This window comes from Panthera pardus, unplaced genomic scaffold, assembly GCF_024362965.1.
Source record: "Panthera pardus isolate Hobbes unplaced genomic scaffold, ASM2436296v1 HiC_scaffold_17, whole genome shotgun sequence".
NCBI classification, from domain to species: domain Eukaryota; kingdom Metazoa; phylum Chordata; class Mammalia; order Carnivora; family Felidae; genus Panthera; species Panthera pardus.
Genome location: NW_026526732.1, coordinates 92266880 through 92289091, shown reverse-complemented (window position 1 = coordinate 92289091; position 22212 = coordinate 92266880). Strand labels below are relative to the sequence as shown.

At 33.7% G+C, this 22212-nt stretch overlaps 1 protein-coding gene across 1 annotated transcript in view; it reads right to left on the bottom strand.

Moving 5' to 3' along the window:
• LOC109248191 (protein eyes shut homolog) overlaps positions 1–22212 on the bottom strand; it is a 372922-nt gene that overhangs the window by 3948 nt on the left and 346762 nt on the right. The window contains exons 8-9 of the mRNA XM_019417648.2: positions 19385–19524; positions 6864–7030 (exon numbers count right to left, since the gene is read on the bottom strand). Coding sequence (XP_019273193.2) covers positions 6864–7030; positions 19385–19524 — 307 coding nt within the window. The remainder of the gene's footprint in view (positions 1–6863; positions 7031–19384; positions 19525–22212) is intronic.

The following is a 22212-nucleotide window of genomic DNA, read 5'->3' as shown; positions in this document are numbered from 1 at the left end:
TAATAGTAGTTTATTAGAAATTCAAGTAGAATGATATAATTTTTCAATATGGGTAACAAATTCTAATAAACTTCTGAATAAAACATAATATGTACTTGATTAACGTGAAAGTTTCATTCCTGGAAAATCCAATGATTATTAAAATTTTATAAAAATATTTTGTGTCAGTATGTAAAATAGAGTTAAGACACTGGCTCAGATATTTATAAAAAAAGTTTTATATCCACATTAATATATGTTGGGACTTTTGAAAATGGTATAAACCATGGAATGCTTTTTATTGTTGTTGTTCATGGAACTATTCTGTGCGCTGAAAAATTTATAACATTCATTATCTACCACTCACCTGCTAAATGACAGCTGTTTCAGCCAATTATACTGAATATTAGAATGACCCTAGAAATTTCCAAAATGTCCCCAGAATGCAAAAGCATCTCTTTGAAAATCATTGACCTAAATAAATTTCTCCAGTTTACTAAAGCACTCACCCAGTCTTGTACAAGTATCTGGAACATTTTTCATCCCAATTAATACTACAAATTTAAATGCTGATATACATGTATATATGGATACCCAGTGCAAAGATAAATTGCTACTAAACTGAAAGCTTTTCAGTGACAAGTACATCAGTTTTGTTAAAAAAAAAAGTCAGGAAAATTATAATGGCCCACATATATTATTTATAATTTTTAAGTGTTCTTATAATTTCATAGTACTTTTACTTTGAGAAAATAAATTGGACTAAAAGATTTCATGAATGTATTACTAACTTTATTATTAAATAAGCCAATTTGAATTATACTTAAGTTTGAAACAAGTAATGATATGATTGAAGAACAAAGCAAAACATGTCTGTTGAAAATACGGTCTCATTTATAAATACTGTGATTTAAATTTTTTCATTATTTAGTGTTTTAACGGGAAATGTATTCTTGGAAGAGAAGAAATTAAATACATCACTCTACTTATTCCCCTAAGTGCTAAGACTAGGATCCATATGCCTTATATACAGTGGATGCTCCATTAATATTGTTTGACTATATAACCATCAAATGTATTTTAAAATTGAATTATGCTCAAGAGAAAGGTCATCTTAAAGGTTCTGAATAAACAGCTTCATGAAATTCCAAGTCTTAGAAGATAATTTCAAAAGTAATGCAAAAAGGTTAGACCTATAAAAAGCTATTTAGATATAATGAAGTAAAATAAAAAATCTGGCCCAGGTAGCACAAAATCATATAACATGCATACATTTTTATTGTTTGACATATGAAATTAAAGCATGAAAAGTCATAGAGCCTGAAGCTATAATATAGTCAAACTTTGACTTTATATCATAACATATGCATTGGTTTGCACCTAAAAGAAAAAAAAAAAGACACGTCAAAGATAATTGTGTATACATTAGCTAAGTTTCAACTCATGCTATAGTTGAAAATTAATTATACAAAAGTGCTTCCTTTAATGAAGTTTGTTATAATTAATTTTTGGCATGGATACAGAAAACACAATGATATCTACTTTAGAATTGCTTAAATGAATTAATGACCTCTATATCATTTTACTCTAAAATTTAGAGACACAAGATTATCACACTGTCCAGAGCACAATAAAAAGAAACAAAACAAAACAAAACAAACAACAAATATATATATATACACATATATACATTCACATATATGTATATATGTATATATTTACATATATACATATGTTATATGTATTATGTTATGCATTATATTGATATATGTATTTTATATACACTTATATGTGTCTTATATTAATTATACATATATATGTCATATTAATATACACATACATATGTGTGTGTGTGTGTGTGTGTGTGTGTGTATAAATTCAGTAGACAAAAGGATTCAACGACTAGAGAAATGTGGTTTAGTGGTTCAAAACTAATCATAAACAAACAATACATACATATATGCACACATACAGTAAGCCATATTTATATGCAGTTCAGTTTCCTTTCTTTCTTTTTTTTTCTTTTTCTTTTTTTCTGAGACTAAAATGTAACAAAACTTGCCTGGAAGCCAGAAAAGTATTCATGGCATATCCAAAAATTAAAAATAAACACAAAACAAGACATTCAAGTTCTTTAATTAGAAAAGTCATCAATATCATAGCAAACATTAAAAGTCTTAGAAATTAATAATCATCAGACTTCCTGGTTCAGAAGTAACTTAAGAAAAACCCTGATCAAAATATATTTCTGTGGCATAGTCACCTAAAGCTGTATTTATAGAAGCCTCCTAACGCTACAGAAACAGGTTTTGAAACTATACTTGATTTTATCATATACTTTTAGATTTTACACTTTAAAACAAAACTTTTGCTTATAACTGAAAAATAGTGTTTTGCTTATATTTAGCATTACATGGAAAATGTGAAAATTTAAAAAATAGATCATTAAAGAAACGAGTTTATTTTAAAGGTCCCAGAAAGAAAGCCAGAAAATTCATTGCTATAACACAAATTACTTGTATGTTTAGAAAGTGAAAATAATACTTATTTTAGCAATTTAAAAAGATATTTACTTTCTAAATGATATAGAATAAACATGAGATGTGTTCTGGTAGAACTCCCTAAGGAATATGGTATAAACCTCAAGACAAGGGAAGGCATCCTGGCTATGTGCACCTTTGCAACATTCCTCAACTCTGTGACATAGACCACCTATTCAAACTGTATGTTACCATAAATGGGAGACAAAGGAGCAAACATTGGACAAAAGGCAACCCCCCTCCCTCTGCCCTTCTGTGTTCAGGGCTCAGCCTTTTGGGTCTTAGCCCGCTGAGCCCGTGCTGGCACAAAATAAAGCTGCTTCCTGGAAAGAAAACCTCAATGTCCCAACTTTCTGTGTCTGACTTATGCTACATTTCATGGGGGCTCACCTGGGAGGCAGAAACGGTGTTTCACCTCCCTTGTCACCAGGGTACAAACCTCAGGGCACTGGGAGAGGCGAGCTCACCTGAAGCTAGTGAACTGCTTCATCTGTAGGAGACTAGCCTGGCAGGCTGGGTGAAGGCTGGGATGCACAAAAGAAACTGTGAGGCCCAGGAACCAGCTCAGGGAGTGCCACCTGTCAGACTGGTAAGAACCTGGGTTCTTTTGGCAGACCTGCCCCTAAGAGACAGAAGGGGAGCCTGATCACCTCCCAGAGTTGCCCGAGTAGTTCCATAAGGAATGAAACTGCAACTCTAAGGCACTGGGTGCTGGGCAGCAGGTTGGAGTAGCTGTGTAACTGTGCAAATGAGATGGACAGTGGAAAGGTTCCACCTGGACCTGACCAATGGCCAAAGCAAAGTGTTGAGTCCTGATCCTCGGTGGTTCCATGGCGACCTGATATGGCTTAGAGCATGTCAGACTTCCGTAGGAGTCTGATTCAGATCAGGGCTTGATATTGAACTCATCAATGCTAAGAGGCACCTGAAATATCTCTGAGAGGAGAGTGGTTGGAAATGGAAGAAGTGAGTATGCATCCTCAATAAATTAGTCCCTCCCTTCCCCCTTTTTCATCTCTTGTGCATGAAAGTTATCCATTAGGGGTAAGAAATGGGTGGAAAGCAGAGTACGCTGACTCCCCTAGAGTGTATGTTGAGGAATTTCATAAAGGGATATTCAGGAGATTATGGTGTGAAATTAACTCCTGGAAAACTCTGGACATTCTGTGAAATTGGCCTTCTTTCAGGGTCGGCTGCCCCTTCAAGGGCTCACTTGATAAGGAACTAGTTGGCCAAGTGTTGAGGGTCGTTGTGGGGGATCAAGGCCACTCCAACCAATTTTCTTGCATTGCCTATTGGCAAGAACTGGTCTTATCCCAGCCACTTTGGCTAAAAGTCTGTATTGAAGAGAACTGTAACGTTATGATGGCTCATGTCATGGCTTCCTCCAAATGCTGGCCCCAAACTGAAATACCTATACTGCTGCAGAAGCCTGAGGGAACCCCGCTGTCATATGCCCCACTGTACCCCTCACTGACACTTGTGCCTCTAGCCACCCTGGCTGCTGAAACTCCGCTGGAGCCTGCCTCTAGTCCTAAGGCCTCACCACCTCTAGTACCACCGACCTCTCCAGATGTGACTGACTCACCTGGCCCACCAGTCCTAACCACATAGATGACTCCTGGAAGGTGATTAGAAAGAAGATCAGGCCAGCGGAGACACTCCCTCCCTGCAGCAACACCAGGGAATTGTACAGATGCCACTGAGGCAAACTAGGGCTTGCTTTAGATTTGGTTTTCTCCTTTTCCATTATGTTAAGGTGGAAGTTGAGGATATTGATTGAGATCTTCTTTGTTTTTTAACGTAAGCATTTGCAGCCATAATTTTTATTCTAAATACTGTCTCACCTGAGCATCTGGATGGCTCAGTCGGTTAGGCATCTGACTCTTGATTTTAGTTCAGGTCATGATCTCACAGTTTGTGAGATAGAGCCCTGCATAGGGCTCCATGCTTACAGCATGGTGCCTGCTTAGGATTCTGTCTCTCCCTCTCTCTCTATCCCTACCCTATTTACTTGCTCACTCTGTCTCTCTCAAAGCAAATAAACTGAAAAAAAAAAATGCTGCATTGTCTATATCCCATGAATTTTGGCATGCCATATCTTTATTTTAATTAATCTCAAATGATTTTCTATGTTCCTTGTATTTTCTTTTTGATTGAATGATATATGTGGACTATATTATTTAATTTTCACATATTTATGAATTTACTGAATAGCTTATTGTTTTTGATTCCTAATTTTATTCCATTGTAGTTAGAAAATATATTTTTATTATCATAATCCTTTTAAATATATTGCAGCTAGTATTAACATCTTGGAAAATGTTCAATGTGCTTTAGAGAAGAATGCCATTCTGCTGTTGCTGAATAGAGTGTTCTATAGCTCTCTGCTAGTTCTACTTTATCTGTAGTGTTCCTCAGTTTTATATATTTGTTCATCTACCAAATGTCACATCCACTACTTAAAGTGTAGTATTGGAGTTTCCAACTATTATTGTTGAATTCACCATTTCTTTCTTCAATTCTGTCAGTTTTTGTTTTATGTATTTTGAATTTCTATTGTTAAGTACGTATATGTTTATAATTGCTACATCTTCTCGTATTGATTCTTTTATAATTATAAAAGTTGTTTGTTTTCTCAATAACCATTTTTTTTCTTTTAAAGTCTATTTTGTCTGATATTAACATAGATATCCCAAGTTTCAATGATTGCTGATTGAATGCTATATATTTTTTTATCCTTTTACTTTCAACCCATTTGTACATTTAAATGTAGAATGTATCTCCTATGGATGGTATGTACTATGTTTATCCAGAAATTATCTAACCTGAAAACCTTTGCCTTTGGCTAATCCATTTTACTTTAATGTTATTATTAATATAGTTGGATTTATTTATGTCTGCCATTCTCCTTTTTGTTATCCATCTATCTCATGTCTTTTTCATATATCCATTCAGATACTACTTACTTTTGTATTAAGTAAATATTTTCTGGGGCAAATTTTAGTATCTATAGTGCTGTTTTTACTACATTATTTGAGTTATTTTCTTCACTGTTGCTCTGGAGTTTACCATATATACCTTAACATACCAGATCTACCACATACTTAATATACCACAGATACTAATTTAATTCTTGTGTGATACAGAACATTTATTACTACATGTCTTTCTTACCCTCTTTTGTTCTCTTTTGTCGCTCTTTCGTCCTTCCTTTGTTGCTAATGTTGTTATACATAATAGAATATAATGTACATTATGTAAATAATATATAATAAGTACATATGCATATGTTTGAGATATAAATAACAATCATTTTACACAAAAAATATTATTATTAATTACTATAAAATAATTCAGGAAGCTAAAATCAAAAACACAAGAAAATAACAAGTATTGGCAAGGATGTGGAGAAAAAGGAAAACTCATGTAACTGTTGGTAAGAGTGCAAACTGGTGCGGCCACTTTGGAAAACAGTATGGAGATTCCTCAAAAATGTAAAAATAGAATTACTATATGATCCAGTAATTCCACTATTGTGTATTTACCTAAGGAAAACAAAAACACTAATTCATAAAGATATATGAACCCCTGTGTTTAGTACAGCATTATTTACAACAGCCAAGATATGTAAGCAACCCAAGTGTCCATTGATAGATGGATTATGAAGATGTGGCATTAGAGAGAGAGAGAGAGAGAGAGAGAGAGAGAGAGGGATCTCAGAATATTACTCAGACATAAAAAAGAATGAAATATTTCCATTTACAACAATTTGGATGGACGTAGAAGGTATAATGCTAAGAGAAACAAATCAGTCAGAGAAACACAAATACCATATGATCTCACATAGGGAATTTAAGAAACAAACAAAATAAAAAGCAGCCAACAATGACAGGGGCACCTGGGAGCTCAGTCAGGTAAGTATCCGACTCTTGGTTTCAGCTCAGGTCATGATCTCACAGTCCCTGAGTTCAAGTCCCATGTCAGACTCTGCACTGACAGCCCAGAGCCTATTTGGAATTCTCTCTCTTTCTCTCTCTTTCTGCCTTCTCCCACCCTCTCTTTCTCTCAAAAATAAATAAACAATTTTATTAAAAAGCAACAAACACCACCACCACCACCAACAAAACTCTTAAATATAGGAAAGAAACTTGTGTTTGCCAGAAGGGGGGTGGGAGGGGGTTATGTGAAATTCATAAAGGTAATTAAGAGTATACTTTTCTTGGTGAGCAGTAGAAATGCATGGAATTGTTGAATCATTAAAAAATCAATTATGGCTTATCAGTACAATTATAACTTTTTGATAAGGAGATGATATTCTTTGTTCAAATGATTCATAAATACCTGGATCTATTAATTTCATCTTTATAAATAGCTTCATGTTGACACCCACTTTCTTGATAATCAGTTGTATTTTCCAGAGACGTTTTTCCAGGCCATCTTGGAATACATAGACACCAATATCCCTTATTGCCTTCTTCAGTCAAACAATTGCATTCATTTGCATGCATCTATAAAGTATTTAAAAAAAAAGAGTTTTGTAAATATTCATCACATTACAATACTACAATCATCTCAAAGTTTGAATTTCATGCTTTCCTTTATGCATTAAATTCATGTATTCCTTTAGCAAAGGTAAAATAAACTGTTTTGATTAATATCAAAATCAGTTTTAAAAAGTCATATTGTTTATTTATTGACAAGAATACATAAATTGTATAAAGTAAAATAAATCAACATCTATTATTCAATTGTTTTAAAATATCTTAGTGTAATTTGTATCAAAATTTTATAGAGGCGCCTGGGTGGCTCAGTCGGTTGAGCGTCAGACTTCGGCTCAGATCATGATCTCACGGTCTGTGAGTTCGAGCCCCGCATCAGGATCTGTGCTAACAGCTCGGAGCCTGGAGCCTGTTTCATATTCTGTGTCTCCCTCTCTCTCTGACCCTCCCCCTTCATGCTCTGTTTCTCTCTGTCTCAAAACAATAAATAAACGTTAAAGTTTTTTAAAAAAATTTTTAGATGTAGCTTACATGTTAACTGATGTGATGGAAATAGCATTATACTAATAACCATATCCATGGAAAAACTGTTTTCTGTATCCCTAAATAATTTTTATTCATGAGTGATTTATTGGATTCATTTATTGAATTCATTCATTGAATTCATCCATTCATTTATTGGATTGATATAACATTTTAATGTATCCCTTATAAGAAATGAATTAAATAAAATCTTTAACACATTTTTATTTCATATATGCATGGAAGTCATAATTTTACCTGTTTAAAAATATATTTCATTTTAACCATTTTGGAGGTCTTCCACAAACATGTCCAATGTATTTACCTTAAGGAGTACGTAAAGTTTGTTGCCAGGGAAGTGCAACTCTCATGGACAGCTTAAACACAAGCATATCTTTTCCAACTACGCTGTTTATACTTATTTCCCATCAATGGCTACAATGATTAGAAGTTTAGTTTCATGGTCTAGTCCTTTGGTGATAGATAAATGATTTATACAGATCTAGTCTGTTGGGTAAGAGTCAACTGATAATCTGTTTCTCCATTTTTCTATTTGGAGCTCATATCACTTAATAATTTTTAGTCTACTGGGAAGGAGACCATCTCTTTGACATGGATAGATTTTTTTTTTTTCAAATGCAATTCACCCTTAACTCATGGCTAAAATACAAAATCAATCTCTAAGCTTTCTCTATATTTGTCTGAATGTCTAAGTATTTATACTTTAGAAAAAAAAAATTATCCCTCACTGTTTGAATGCATAATCATTTTCTATATGCAGAGGGTATTTGTTGTAAATTTTCTTAAAGAGGCCCTGTTAGAATTTGCCTACAAAGTTAAAGTTAAATTAGCATTTACATAAGAATAATTATAGCATTTTATGGCACTTTTATTATTCTCTCCATATATATATGTATAATAATATATGTATATGTACATTCATATGTGAACATACTATTATTGTGATTGCACTTTATCCTCAATTACATTAGCGTGTCATTTTTATAAACAAGGATATTATATTTTCATTACTTTGCAAAATTATCAAATTGGAGATTAACTTTTATATATTTTAACCAATAAATTTTATTAAAATTCACCAATTGTTCTGATATACTATAGAAAAATACAATACACAAATTTTCCTTCTTCAACATGACTAGAAAATACAAAATACCAAAACTTCAAATTACCCAGAAGTGGAATATACATAAACACAAGTGATTAATGATTTTATTTTTACTCCTTGTTGGTCTGTACTGTTTTGTAGAGATCGTATTGGACAGTTTGAATGTGCATGTCTTCCATTATCTTGTTTACTTTTGAATTCCTTTTAGTTGATTCGGTTTAATTATGAAAGCAATACAATTAATCCTATTCTAAAATCCAATCCCTCTTGTGTTCTGTATACACGCACACACACACACACACGCACATTTTTTCTTGATTTCTTGTAATAAGCTTTACAATATTTTTTGTATTTTTCTTCTTTTTTTAAAGTTTGTATTTTAATTCTAGTTAGTTAACATACAACATTATATTAGTTTCATGTGTACAATATAGTAACTTAACACTTCCATACCTCACCCTGTGTTCATCACAATAAATGCACTCCTGAATCCTCATCACCTGTTTAGCCCATCCCCCCACCCACCTCCTCTCTGACAAACATCAGTTTGTTCTCTATAGTTAAGAATCTGCAGGGCGCCTGGGTGGCGCAGTTGGTTAAGCGTCCGACTTCAGCTCAGGTCACGATCTCTCGGTCCGTGAGTTCGAGCCCTGCGTCGGGCTCTGGGCTGATGGCCTGGAGCCTGCTTCTGATTCTGTATCTCCCTCTCTCTCTGCTCCTCCCCCGTTCATGCTCTGTCTCTCTCTGTCTCAAAAATAAATAAAAACGTTAAAAAAAAAAAAGAATCTGTTTTGGGGAGCCTGGGTGGCTCAGTTGTTTAAGTGACTGACTCTTGATTTTGGCTCAAGTTTATATAGGCTTGGGTCATGATATCATGGTTCCTGAGATGGAGCCTGGCATGGGGCTCTGCACTAATAGTGTGGGGCCTGCCTGGGATTCTTTCTCTGCCTCACTCTCTGCTCCTTCCCCACATATACATGTGCTCTCTTTCTCTCTCTCTTAAAATAAATTAAAAAATAAATATTTTAAAAAGAACCTGTTTCTTGGTTTGCCTCTCTTTCTCTCTCTTTCCCCCCCTTTACTTATTTGTTTTGTTTCTTAAATTCCACATATGACATTTATCTTTCTCTGACTTATTTTGCTTAGCATAATACTTTCTGGGTCCATTCATGTCATTGAAAATAGAAAGAGTTTATTTCTTTAATGGCTGCGTAACATTCCACTCTATGTATATAAAGCCCATCGTCTTCATCCATTTATTAGTCGATGGATATTTGGGCTATTTCTATAATCTGGCTATTGTAGATAATGCTGCTATAAACATTGAAGTGCATGTATTCCTTTGAGTTTTTGTATTCTTTGGGTAAATACCTAGTAGTGCAATTGCTGAATTGTAGGGTAGTTCTATCTTTAACTTTTTGAGGAAACTCCATACTGTTTTCCACAGAGGCTGCACCAGTTTACATTCCCACCAACACTGTAAGAGGGTCCCCCTTTTTCCACATCCTCACCATCATCTGTTGTTTCTTGTGTTGTTGATTTTAGCCATTCTGACAGGTGTGAGGTGATAGTTCACTGTGGTTAGACTTGTATTTCCCTGATGATCATTGGTGTTGAGTATGTTTGCATGTGTCTGTTGGCCATCTGGATGTCTTCTTTGGAAAAGTGTCTATTCATGTCTTCTGCCCATTTTTTAATTGGATTATTCATTTTGGGGGTGTTATGTTTTATATTGTACTTGTATATTATTATGTTTATCAATGTAATTTAAGCATGCACAGTCCTAGGGTGCCTGTGTGGCTCAGTCAGTTGAGTGTCCCACTCTTGAATTTGGCTCTGGTCATAATCTCTGGGTTGTGGGATTGAGGCCTGTGAACAGCTCTGCACTGAGTGTGGTGCCTTCTTAAGATTCTCTCTCTGCTCACACATTCCCTCTCTAAAAAGATTAAAATAATAAAATAAAATAAAATAAAATAATAAAATAAAATAAAATAAAATAAAATAAAATAAAATAAAATAAAAAGCATGCACAGTCCTATTAAACTCCTTTCAGGGAGTAAATTACACGGGTTTTCAAAATAGTGGAAGAAGACTAGGCTGCACAGTCAATATAGTGCCTCAGGACAGAGACATTTTATATGCTTACCCCCTTCTTGCTATTCAGACTTTGACCCTGTATCTCTGACAGCAGCTTCTGCACTTATTTTCTCCACTTGTAACACCTGCCCCATCTTCCATTTGGTTATGTTGTTTGTTTCAGGGGCCTAGTCAAGAGTTCATAGATTGATCCTTTGGCTCATGCAAATTTTCTAAGAACTAATGCTTCTCAAATATTGGGTTTCTATAGCTTTTTTGTTTGTTTGTTTGCATCTTTTCCGTATAGTTTGGGATGATTCAATACAATATAAGAAGAAAAGTAAACACTACCACCTAAACACACTCAAAGCCTAGAGTCTGTGAAGATCTGTATATGCTTAATTCTCTATTTCTACTGAAAAATACAAAAGAATGCATACTTTACTGTTTTATGATGAAGAGAATAATATCATACACTAAAGAGTTATTTTTAGTTATTAACAATCTAGGTCACTAAATAATACATAATCAAAGCTTAGAAAGAAAACAATATTTTAACAACAAGGAATAATAGTGCAGAATTCAGACTATGGCAAAGTATTATTTCCTATAAATATACACTTTTATTTTTTGCTTTATTTTCAAAATAATTATTTCTGGGATTTAGAAAAATGTGAAAGAACTAAAAGAAAACTTGGCTAGTAAATATTCCTCAAAATAATATTTCAAAAAATATTATCCTTTGTGTAAGGGCTATCATATGAACACCTAAATTACATTGAAAGCTTTGTTAAGACTCTTTTATTATATGTTGAAGATGATTAATTTTTCTTTACTGAAATTATTTACTATATCTAACAACTATTGCAAGTAATTCCTGCAATTGAAAAATTCTTAATTTGATATTTCAACAGAGTCTCTCATCTTTTCATATAGTCTAGTCCTCTAATAAAATTTTACTTTTCTATAATTAAATTTAGGCATAAGAAAAAGTCTCTCAGAAAAACTTATAATACAGTAAATTTTATCAGTGGGTACATACAAATCTGAATCCACATTACACATCCAGAGAAAAGATTTCTTAATTTTTGAATATATGGGAAATCAAGAAATCTACTTAAAAGAGTTCCTCAACCCTCTGAAATTTTATGCAAAACATTGTGATTGTGCATAACTTATTGTGAGGAAACTGTTCCTAGCCTTCATCAAATTTTCAAGGGACTCTGATAAACAAAAGAAAGAATGGTTGAAATCTACTCATGTATGCCCAAGATAAGAGTAACAGAAATTACTTGAAAGTTCAGCACTTATATGTATTTATCTATGATTACTATTACTATTATATTAATAATATATCATGATCAACTTATAATAATAAACATAATTATATTACAATTATTAATAATATTGACAATCAATTAATAACATTTGTAATTACACAAACATCCAATATTAAAAATGTACATAAAAATGGAATAAGATTTTACTCTATTCTTGATAATTAAATAATGTTTGTTTGATGAGGGCTTGTAATACAATCAAAAATCTTGGCAATGGATGATCTTTTCTTCCCAAGGAGAAAAGAAATAAAACTTATGGAAATTCTTTTTTGTTTTTAAAGAGAGAGAGAGAGAGAGAGAGCACTGTATGCACACAAGAGCAACAAGGGAGAGACACAGAGAAAGGGAGAGAGAGAAACTTAAGCAGGCTCACACCCAGCATGGAGCCATATGTGGGGCTTGATCCCACAACGGTGAGATCATGACCTGACACAAAATCAAGAGTTGGATGCTTAACCGACTGAGTCACCCAGGTGCCCCAAAACCTATGGAAATACTTTTTATGGGAATTCATTATTACTGATGTAGGTATCTAACATAATACTACATTCAAAATTAACTTTGGCTGAATGGAATTTAAGCTACACGAACAATATTCACAACATACTTCACAAAATGGTTTGTATATATAAGTAAATGACTAAGTAATGCTGTCATTTCATGGAAAATCATATTTTTGTATATATTATTTTTCTACTTCTATATTATATTAGTTGAGTTACTTGGTAAAGAGATTCTAAAGGGGAGAAAGTCTAAGACCTAAAAGACATATTTACCATTTTTTGACCCTTGTTAATGAAACAGATCAGGAAAGAGACTTCACCTATAGGAGCAAGTGACTTCTTTATAAGATATGTAGAAATCTGGATTCTTAGAAAAGTATTCACCAAAGTAAAAATTGCACCTAAGTTCAAAAAGCAAGAAAGACTTTATTCAAAACTATTTCAAAAGAAGAGAGAGATGGAACTCAACTTTGCTGAAACAAGACAGGAAAGATCTTAAGTGCTGGTATTAGCTAGGGAAAAAGTACTGGAGGAAATTAAAGGAGAGATTGATCAATGAAATGTGTAAAGTACATTCATTGAGCTATCCTTGAGTTTGCAAGGGTTTTGGTTTGTTAGGAGGCTTTCTGTGTTTGCTAACTGGTACCCACTGCAGTTAGGCTCCTACTCTCTCACTGGATATTAACATTTACATTTCTCCTTCAACGTTTACATTTGAAAGAAATAGTTCCTAGGTCCTTGAGGAAGACATTTCCTGGGCCCTAAAACTGGCCAGAGGCTGAGAGTAGATTTGCATATATTTCAAAGAAGCAGATAAAGAACTTACTGTTGCGAATTTTATGAAGTAAATGCTCCAAGTAAAAGGAGGTCAGGGATCTATAGTCAAGAAGAAGCCTATCTAAAGTTCAGTTAAGCTGAGGGGAACATTAAGAATGTCTTGGTCATATTCTTAGTTAAATAAAGATATATCTGGATGAATTTATCTGGTCCAAATTTATCTGGGCTTAAACCTAGTAAAAAATATTGAAATAATTAAATTTGGCAAAAGTCTTTCTTATTCCAACTTTTAGTGTCCCTCTGTGTCTTCCACGTTTATTTTTATTATTTTTTTTAAATTTTATTTATTTTTGATAGAGAGAGACAGAGCACAAGTCGGGGAGGGGCAGAGTGAGACAGAGACACAGAATCCGAAGCAGGCTCCAAGCTTTCATCACAGAGCCCGATGCAGGGCTTGAACTCACAAACCGCGAGATTATGACCTGAGCCAAAGTAGGAAGCTTAACCGACTGAGCCACCCAGATGTCCCTCTTCCACGTTGTTTTAAAAGCATCCTCTGGGGGCGCCTGGATGGCGCAGTCGGTTAAGCGTCCGACTTCAGCCAGGTCACGATCTCGGGGTCTGTGAGTTCGAGCCCGGCGTCAGGCTCTGGGCTGATGGCTCGGAGCCTGGAGCCTGTTTCTGATTCTGTGTCTCCCTCTCTCTCTGCCCCTCCCCCGTTCATGCTCTGTCTCTCTCTGTCCCAAAAATAAATAAAAAACGTTGAAAAAAAAATTAAAAAAAAAAAAAAAGCATCCTCTGTCACCAGTAACTCATAATTAATCTCATAACCTTTTTGTAGCAAGTGTGTAAAAAAAATAAGCTCACTTCTATATATGTGCTTTCTTTCCAAAAGTGTTTGCATTTAAAAGGACCTGAGAGAGGACATTTTTTAATGTAAAGAAATGAAAAAATTACTTTAGAATTTCAGTCTTTGATGATGGGAATTCAAGTGAACCAAATTTTTTGTCCTATATTTAAAAATACTGAGAAAAAAACATATATGTGTGTGTGTGTGTGTGTGTGTGTGTGTGTGTGTATAAATTTCCTCTTTGCTCCATGAAGTACTTTTTCTTGAAAGTATGACTGTGAACCAACTAACATAAGTATTTACCAAGCATAACAGTTTGTTCATCAACCTCATTTTAAGACTCTCATCCCATTATGTCCACCAGTACAAGGCTTTATTCATGAACTCTAACTGAACCTTACAAGTACCCATTCCCTACAAGTAAGGCTCTAGAGCATATTAACATCCGTCCATAAATTCTCCCTTCTGAGACACTAGTAAGACTGACTCTATTAGGTGTTGTTTTTCATTACTATGTTAAATCTAAGAGAATTAGTTTCTCTTGATCAACAGAACTGTCTAGTGGTCTTTTGGAGGATCAGCAGTGAACAAACACAAAATTCTGCAAAGATCTAATTAAAATACCCTCAATAACAAAGTTCACAACCCTAGACTGCAAGTGGTGCACTATTCTGGGACCACTGGACACTTGTCTCTCCAACTATGACAGTGACATAGGTATAGTATCAGGTCTGAACTCCAATTTATTTTCATCACATTCCCAAATGCTATTTATTTATTTTTTCCTCTTAAGAATAAGAAAACACTTTAGGAATCCTTTGATTATGTGATTCAATTTGATCCAGAGAGAAAGGAAATTTCTTTCAACATGACTTCCTCTGCTAAGTGTAAGAGTATGTCTACTGTAAGAGGACAAGTATTGCTCCCACAATTTCATCATCCACATGACTTAAATAAACAATGAGTTCAGAAATCACAGCTATCTGCATTCCTTGAACAAATTATTCCTTGAGTCACCTTTCCAAAATCTTGTAAAAACTTTTCTGTGGCTATCAGTTTAGACGGACTGCTCTTTGGTAGGTTTAGAGACATGACAATGAACAGGCACCTATGTACCTATGTTAAGTTTTCATGGGGTCTTCTCAGTCTCACAGGCTTCAACACCACACATCCCTCCCTTTATATTGTAAGTCAGGTACACATCTCTGTAATTGCTATAATTTCTCAAAGGACAATCTGAAATTGCAGTGGCCACTCTGGGGAAATTTTGACATGAACAAGATTGTTCATTTGACAGAAACATTAGAACAAAAAGAGAAAAATTCTCATGAGGAGACTCTCCGTCCTGTGTGTCTAATAGAGAGATTACTCTGTTTAATGCACAAGAACCCCTCTTGAATTTTCATACTTCTGGGATTAATAAGCACTAGATTTTTAATTATATACCCCTATGGAATTATTAAGGATATGAGTTATTGTTTAAACTATCTGGAATAATAACTTGTGTGTGTGTGTGTGTGTGTGTGTGTGAATGAGTTTTTTCTCCATTTAAGTCTCTACTGGTCTTTGAAGATAGAAGATAATTAACCTTTAACATTAAGTCATGATTTTATATTCGCCTGAAGCTAGCACCCTTCATCTCTTCATTTTTGCTCTTTCTTCCTTTCTTTTTTGCTTGGGAAATTTTTAAAATTAATATTAATCATTAATACATTTCCTATCATTATATGTACATTCTAAGACTATTGTTCAGATAAACAGTCAAAAAATGAAAAGGAAAATGATTAACTGTACCTCGTTTATATGTTTTTCCTTTGCCAAAAATTTAACAAAGCAGAAAATGTGTACCTGGTGTGTAATATAATTAGTCTTTTAGATGAAAAGAAAATTACACACTTAGAGTTTGGGCATAAATTCAAAAGTCTTGATTTTTTAAATACATGAACACCGAGGTTTACTTATATTAAAAAGAGCTTATTTGATTTCCCAATAAATAAATTAATCTTTAGGCAAATTAGAATGATTTAATATAACTTTTCAAGAACTGGTCTATCATTATTTTTTTAGATTGTTTATTATTATAAAAATATCAAATAGAAATAATTGAATTTTTAATAGTGGGTATCATTTAAAAGCACTTAGTCTTGTGAATTCTTATTGATTCTACTATGGTTATTTGTTTTTATTTAGGTTTTTTTTTTTTTTTTTATTGAGAGAGAGAGAGAGCGAGCGAGCATGCATGAGTGCAGGAGAGTGGCAGAGGGAGAGACTGAATCTCAAGCAGGCTCCATGCTCAGTTCAGAGCCCAATGTGGGGCTCCATCCCACAACCCTGAGATCATGACCTGAGCTGAAATCCAGAGTTGGATGCTCAACCAGCAGAGCCACCCAGACGCCCCTGGTTCTACTACATTTATGTACTACAATGTTTTTTCTGATGACACTACAAACCAAAAGGACTTAACATGATGGTGCAAATTGCAATTTCCAAATCTTTGGTTAACATCAAGACCTTACACTGATATTAAATTGAAATAACAAAGAATCATTGGATAGTTGAGCAATTTTAGAATAAGAAAAATATACAAATATTAATCTATAAACATAATTTTATTTTATGTTTTAAAGTTTATTTATTTATTTTGACAGGGAGAGAGAATGAGAGAGAGCATGAGCAGTGTAAGGGCAGAGACAGACAGAAAGAGAGAACTCCAAGCAGGCTCCTCACAGTCAGTGCAGAGTCCAATGAGGGGCTCAACAATCTACAAACCGTGAGATCATGACCTGAGATGAAACCAAGAGTTGGACACCTAACCAACCGAGTCACCCAGATGCCCCAAAGAATCTCTAAATATAATTTTAAGTTATCCTTTTTCCTTACAGAATGAAAAACTGAGACATACAAATGTTGTTAAATGATGTATATTTATGTTTATACATGTATATTTATGTTTATTTTGCCTAACAAAAAAGTTGTCAAATTATATAAAATGTGTGATTATGAAAAAATAAGCTAGCTAAAAGTTATTGGATTGGTATATTTGTGTTTTCTCTTGAGTCTAAAAAAACAAAGTAGTTATTTTATTTAAATTTGGTGATTATTTTAGTTTTTCAAGTTTATTCATTTATTTTGAAAGACACAGAGACAGCATGCAAGCAGGGGAAGGGCAGAGAGAGAGTGGACAGAGGATCTGAAGCTGGCTCTGTGGTGAAAGCAGAGACCCTGATGTGGGGCTCGAACTCACAAACCTTGAGATCATGGCCTGAACCAAAGCCAGACATTTAACCAACTGAGCTACCCAGGCACCCCAAGTTTGTAATTATTTCAAAAGAATACAGAGAAATAAAAATGTGTACACAAGATAACTATGATTTGCTTGCTTGTTTCCTAAAAGAAGGTAAATTTAATACATAATGTTCTTTTATGTGCTGATAAAGTTAAATATATCTTAAAGATAAAAAACTTTAATCATTTATGTGCATAGTCATGTATCTGTGAATGGCTAAATACATACATGTAAAACTATATGAAGCTTAATACATATGTTTATGAATGTATATATACATCCATATATATACATACACATATATATATATATATACAAAATATATGTTTATGAGAGCATAAGTGAATTTAAAAGTTCTGAGAAATTGACATCTGTTTGCTTGTATTTGTAATGCCTTTCTAGACGGTTCTTTTTTGAAGTAAACTGACTTGTATTATTTCTTATAATATTAGCTCAGTATTAATGGATTTATTTATAATGAAAAATTTATGAATCTTTTCTCAAAATTTTATACAAAATATATCAAACATAAAATTATAATATGGTTTTTGTTTCTATAAAATAACCAGATTAGGTTATGTCCAGACAAGAGGGGTTACAAATACTCTGTTAATTCTCTAAACTTTTTGGAAAACTCCCCAATCTTTTTGACAAAAAGGATTTTTATTTCTTTATAATTAGGATTCAGGGTACCTGGGTTGCTCAGTCGGTTAAAGGTCGAACACTTGATTTCAGCTCAGGTCATGATCTCATGGTTTGTGAGTTCAAGCTTCTCATGTGGCTCCATGCCTACAGTGTGGAGCTTGCTTGGGATTCTCTCTTTCAAAATAAATTTTAAAAAATAAAATTAAGATTCCAAATTTTGTGTTTCTTATTGTTATTTGTTTGATAATATTATCTAATTTGTATAAGATGTAGGTGAAATAGGGAAAAAGAGAGCCATTCTTTGAATTCTTGCCTTAGGCCCCTAATTTAAGTGGTAAAGTTACCCAGAGATTGGAAATCTCCCATAGATATAAATGTTTTTATTTATTTTTGAGAGAGAGAGAGAGAGAGAGAGAGAGAGAGAGAGAGAGAGAGAGAGAGCATGAGTGGGGGAGGGGAAGAGAGAGAGGGAGACAGAATCCAAAGAAGGCTCCAGGCTCTGAGCTGTCAGCACAGAGCCCAATGCAGGGCTTGAACTCATGAACCACGAGATAATGACCTGAGCGGAAGTTGGACGCTCAACCGAGCCACCCAGGCGCCCCCTGGAAATTTCCTGGAGATTTAATTATGGTCTTTAAACAAAAAGGTGATATAATCACAACTGTTTGAGAGACTTAGTCATCAAATTGTAGCATAAATGGAACACAAAAAGACTACATGTAAAATGATAAATCTCTTTATTACCTGTCTATATTATAAATACAAAAAGTGCTAGACAGTTAGGCATGAGCAAGGAGGGATAAAGCAGACACTGACCATAGCCTAGCAGCTACCCCCTGAGAGTTAAGAACAATAGCTTAAGAACCTCCTCTAAGGGCTAACAGAACAGGAAAGGCCTAGCCACAGAGCAGGCTCAAAAGCCACAGAGGACTTCCAAGAGCTGAGCATGTGCACAAAAGATGCAACTTGACCTTACAGTCATAGAAACTTCTCATTAGAAACTCACAAATATACAATGCATAAATATATACAATTATAACAAAAGGCACCATGGGCGGCATGTGTGCAGAAGCCAAAATGTCATATAACCACCGTCAGTCAAAAATCTCAATCAATATAAGGTTATATTTAAGCTACACACATCTTGAACACTGAATTTGCAAACTTAACAATTTTAGCTTTTTTTTCAAATCAGAATATTATGAGTTAAAGAGACAAATAAGGAATTATATTACCTCCAATTTTCCTTGACATAGAAACCAAAATACATAACAGAGATCTTCAGATGTGTTCACATAGACAGCATCTTCAGTCCAGTTCGCAGAGAGAAAGAAGTAGACATCAACAGCCACTTCACATTTTTCATCTTCAGATCCTTTCAAAGGGATGAAAAATTAAATAATCTTTCACAAAATTAAATTTACATTAAATTAGTAAAGACAGTTGTCAAGGGTGCCTAGGTGGCTCAGTTGGTTAAGCATCCAACTTCAGCTCAGGTCATGACCTCGTGGTTTGTGAGTTTGAGCCCCCCATCAGGCTCTGTGCTGACATCTCAGAGCCTGAAGCCTGCTTCACATTCTGTGTCTCCCTCTCTCTCTGCCCTTCCCCTGCTTGCACTCTGTCTCTCTCTGTGTCTCAAAAATAAATAAATAAAAATTTAAAAAAGACAGTTGTCAAATTACTTGGTAAGATCAATTTGAGAACATCTACCACAAAATAAGTTTCTATGTGAATAGAATACTAAATTTGAAAAAGACCTAAAGTAGAATAAGGCTGAACTCTAATGTCAAATAAATTTCTAATTAATGGTTATAAAGATGACTTAATACATACAAATACAATACATTTTGCATAAAAAGTACTTTTATTCTTTATATACATTGCTGCATAAGGAATCATTTGAAAATATATTTGGAAAACACCCTTAGAATATTTATAATAGAAACATCATTAGCATGTCATCACAGCCCTCTCATTGAAAAGAAGGGAGTGTGCTTATGTGAGAGTGTCAGTAGAGATATAGATAAACATATGCATACATATACATATATAATTTAGCTACTTTGAACTGTTAGACATACTATCTGCGATACAATAAAAAATGACATTGCAAGAAAGCAAAACAAAATGACCTATATTCAAGTGGAAACAGTAAAAAACAGATGACCCACACTTAGAATTATATCAAGATTACAAAATATTTATGATAAATGTGTTGAAGTATCTATAGAAAAAGATTAATATAATTGGTAAACAGAGAATAAGGGAATGAGAGATTTGGAAACAAAATCTAAACAAACAAATAAGATATCCCAGAATTGTGGAGAGAAAGGAACTAATTATGCTAAGCTGAGAACCTATTATTTTTTATTAATGGTGTAATATTCCCAGGTACTGAAACAGCATAGGAGACTGGATATAGTTTCTTTTAAACATAACTAAACCTCCTAGTAAAGGGACCAATAAAATTTATTAGGTAGATAATATTTGCCCACAGAATCCTAGTAAATAGTCCAATTTTAGAATTGCTTATGGTTAACAAACCTAAAATCCATTGTTTGTGAGGCATGACTTCCCAGAAAATATTATGTAGGCTATGCAACTTACAACTGAATTGTAAAGTAGAGATGGTTCACAAGCTGAAATCTTCCTGCCATGTGCAAACTTATTTAGACATCTTATGTATAACTCTGGAAAAGAAGAAGCTAGGAAGCCTTGCAGAATGTTCCAAACATTTTCAACCTTACCAAAGTAATTTAACTGCTAATAACTTTTGACATTATAAAAATTATTACTAAATTAGTCATAAAGTAATCAATGCGTGAGATTATCAGCAGAACAGCCACACAAGAAGAAAATATTAGTAACTTTCATGATGTCAATAAAAATCATATCTTCAATGTGCTGAGATAAAATAACTCAAACTTGGCTATGCTAGTCTATATAATCAATTGATAAATTTTCCTTTCTATTTTCTGAAGGAGTTTACATAGTATTAGATGTAACTCTTTATTGAATATTTGGGAGAACTTTGATAAACACAACCTATTTTCAGTGTTTTTCTTTTTGGAAAGATATTTTAAAACTATTCAATTACTTTAGAGATTGTACAAATATTCAGGTTTTATATGTATTATTGAATCAGTTTGTCAACTAGTGTTTTTCTATGAATTTATCTATTTCATTTAAGTTGTCCAATTTATAGACACAGAATTTTCTATAATGATGTACCTGATTAAACATTTGGACTTGACAGAAATATCATCCCCTCTTCCTCTTAAAGCCTCAAAAAGGAGGTAATGGAAAATAAAATAAAAGTGTTAATTCACAGGGAACGAGAAAGGAGGTAACAGTGAGAAAATATTGTTTTTTGAGCAAGTTTTCAATAAATTTCAAGAAGTTGAAAAGATGGTGGGAATATAGTGAGTAAATTAGCAGAATGGTAATAATCAAAAGTCTAATTATAGGGCATATTTATAAAAAAATCAAACTTGTCTACTTAGCAGAAATCTTAAGATTTTTAGGACTTAAAAGTGTCTGAGAAAATAGTAGTCTGGCAACAGGGTGATTAGTTGACACAGCTTTTCTCTCAAATCACAAATGCAGATAATTATTCTGACCCATCACTCACCTCCCTGCTGGCCCACAAACAAATATTTGTCAAGGTTTATTCTCAGGGGAAAGAGGATCTTAGAGGCTCCTGCCTCAAGAATATCAAGCTCATTAGGATTACCCCACTGAATGGCCAGCTGTCAACTTACAACCCTCTTATAGAGCTGCCACTTATCAAAAACCATGTTCACATGGTAAGCTTCCAATGAGTCTTGTTAGGTCATCACCATTAAGTATGATCATCCAACATTTGGCAGAAATATTCCAAATAAGAAAGAACAAACCATAATTAAAAATACTTACAGAAACTGAGACACTGAATGGAGGAGAAAAATTTAAAACCAATCAAAACTATAATATTCTTAGAGTTATATAAAAAAGTTATATTATCTATACAAAAGGTGGAATGTTATGGTAATTTACAACTTTAGACAATAGTAAAAATGTCTAG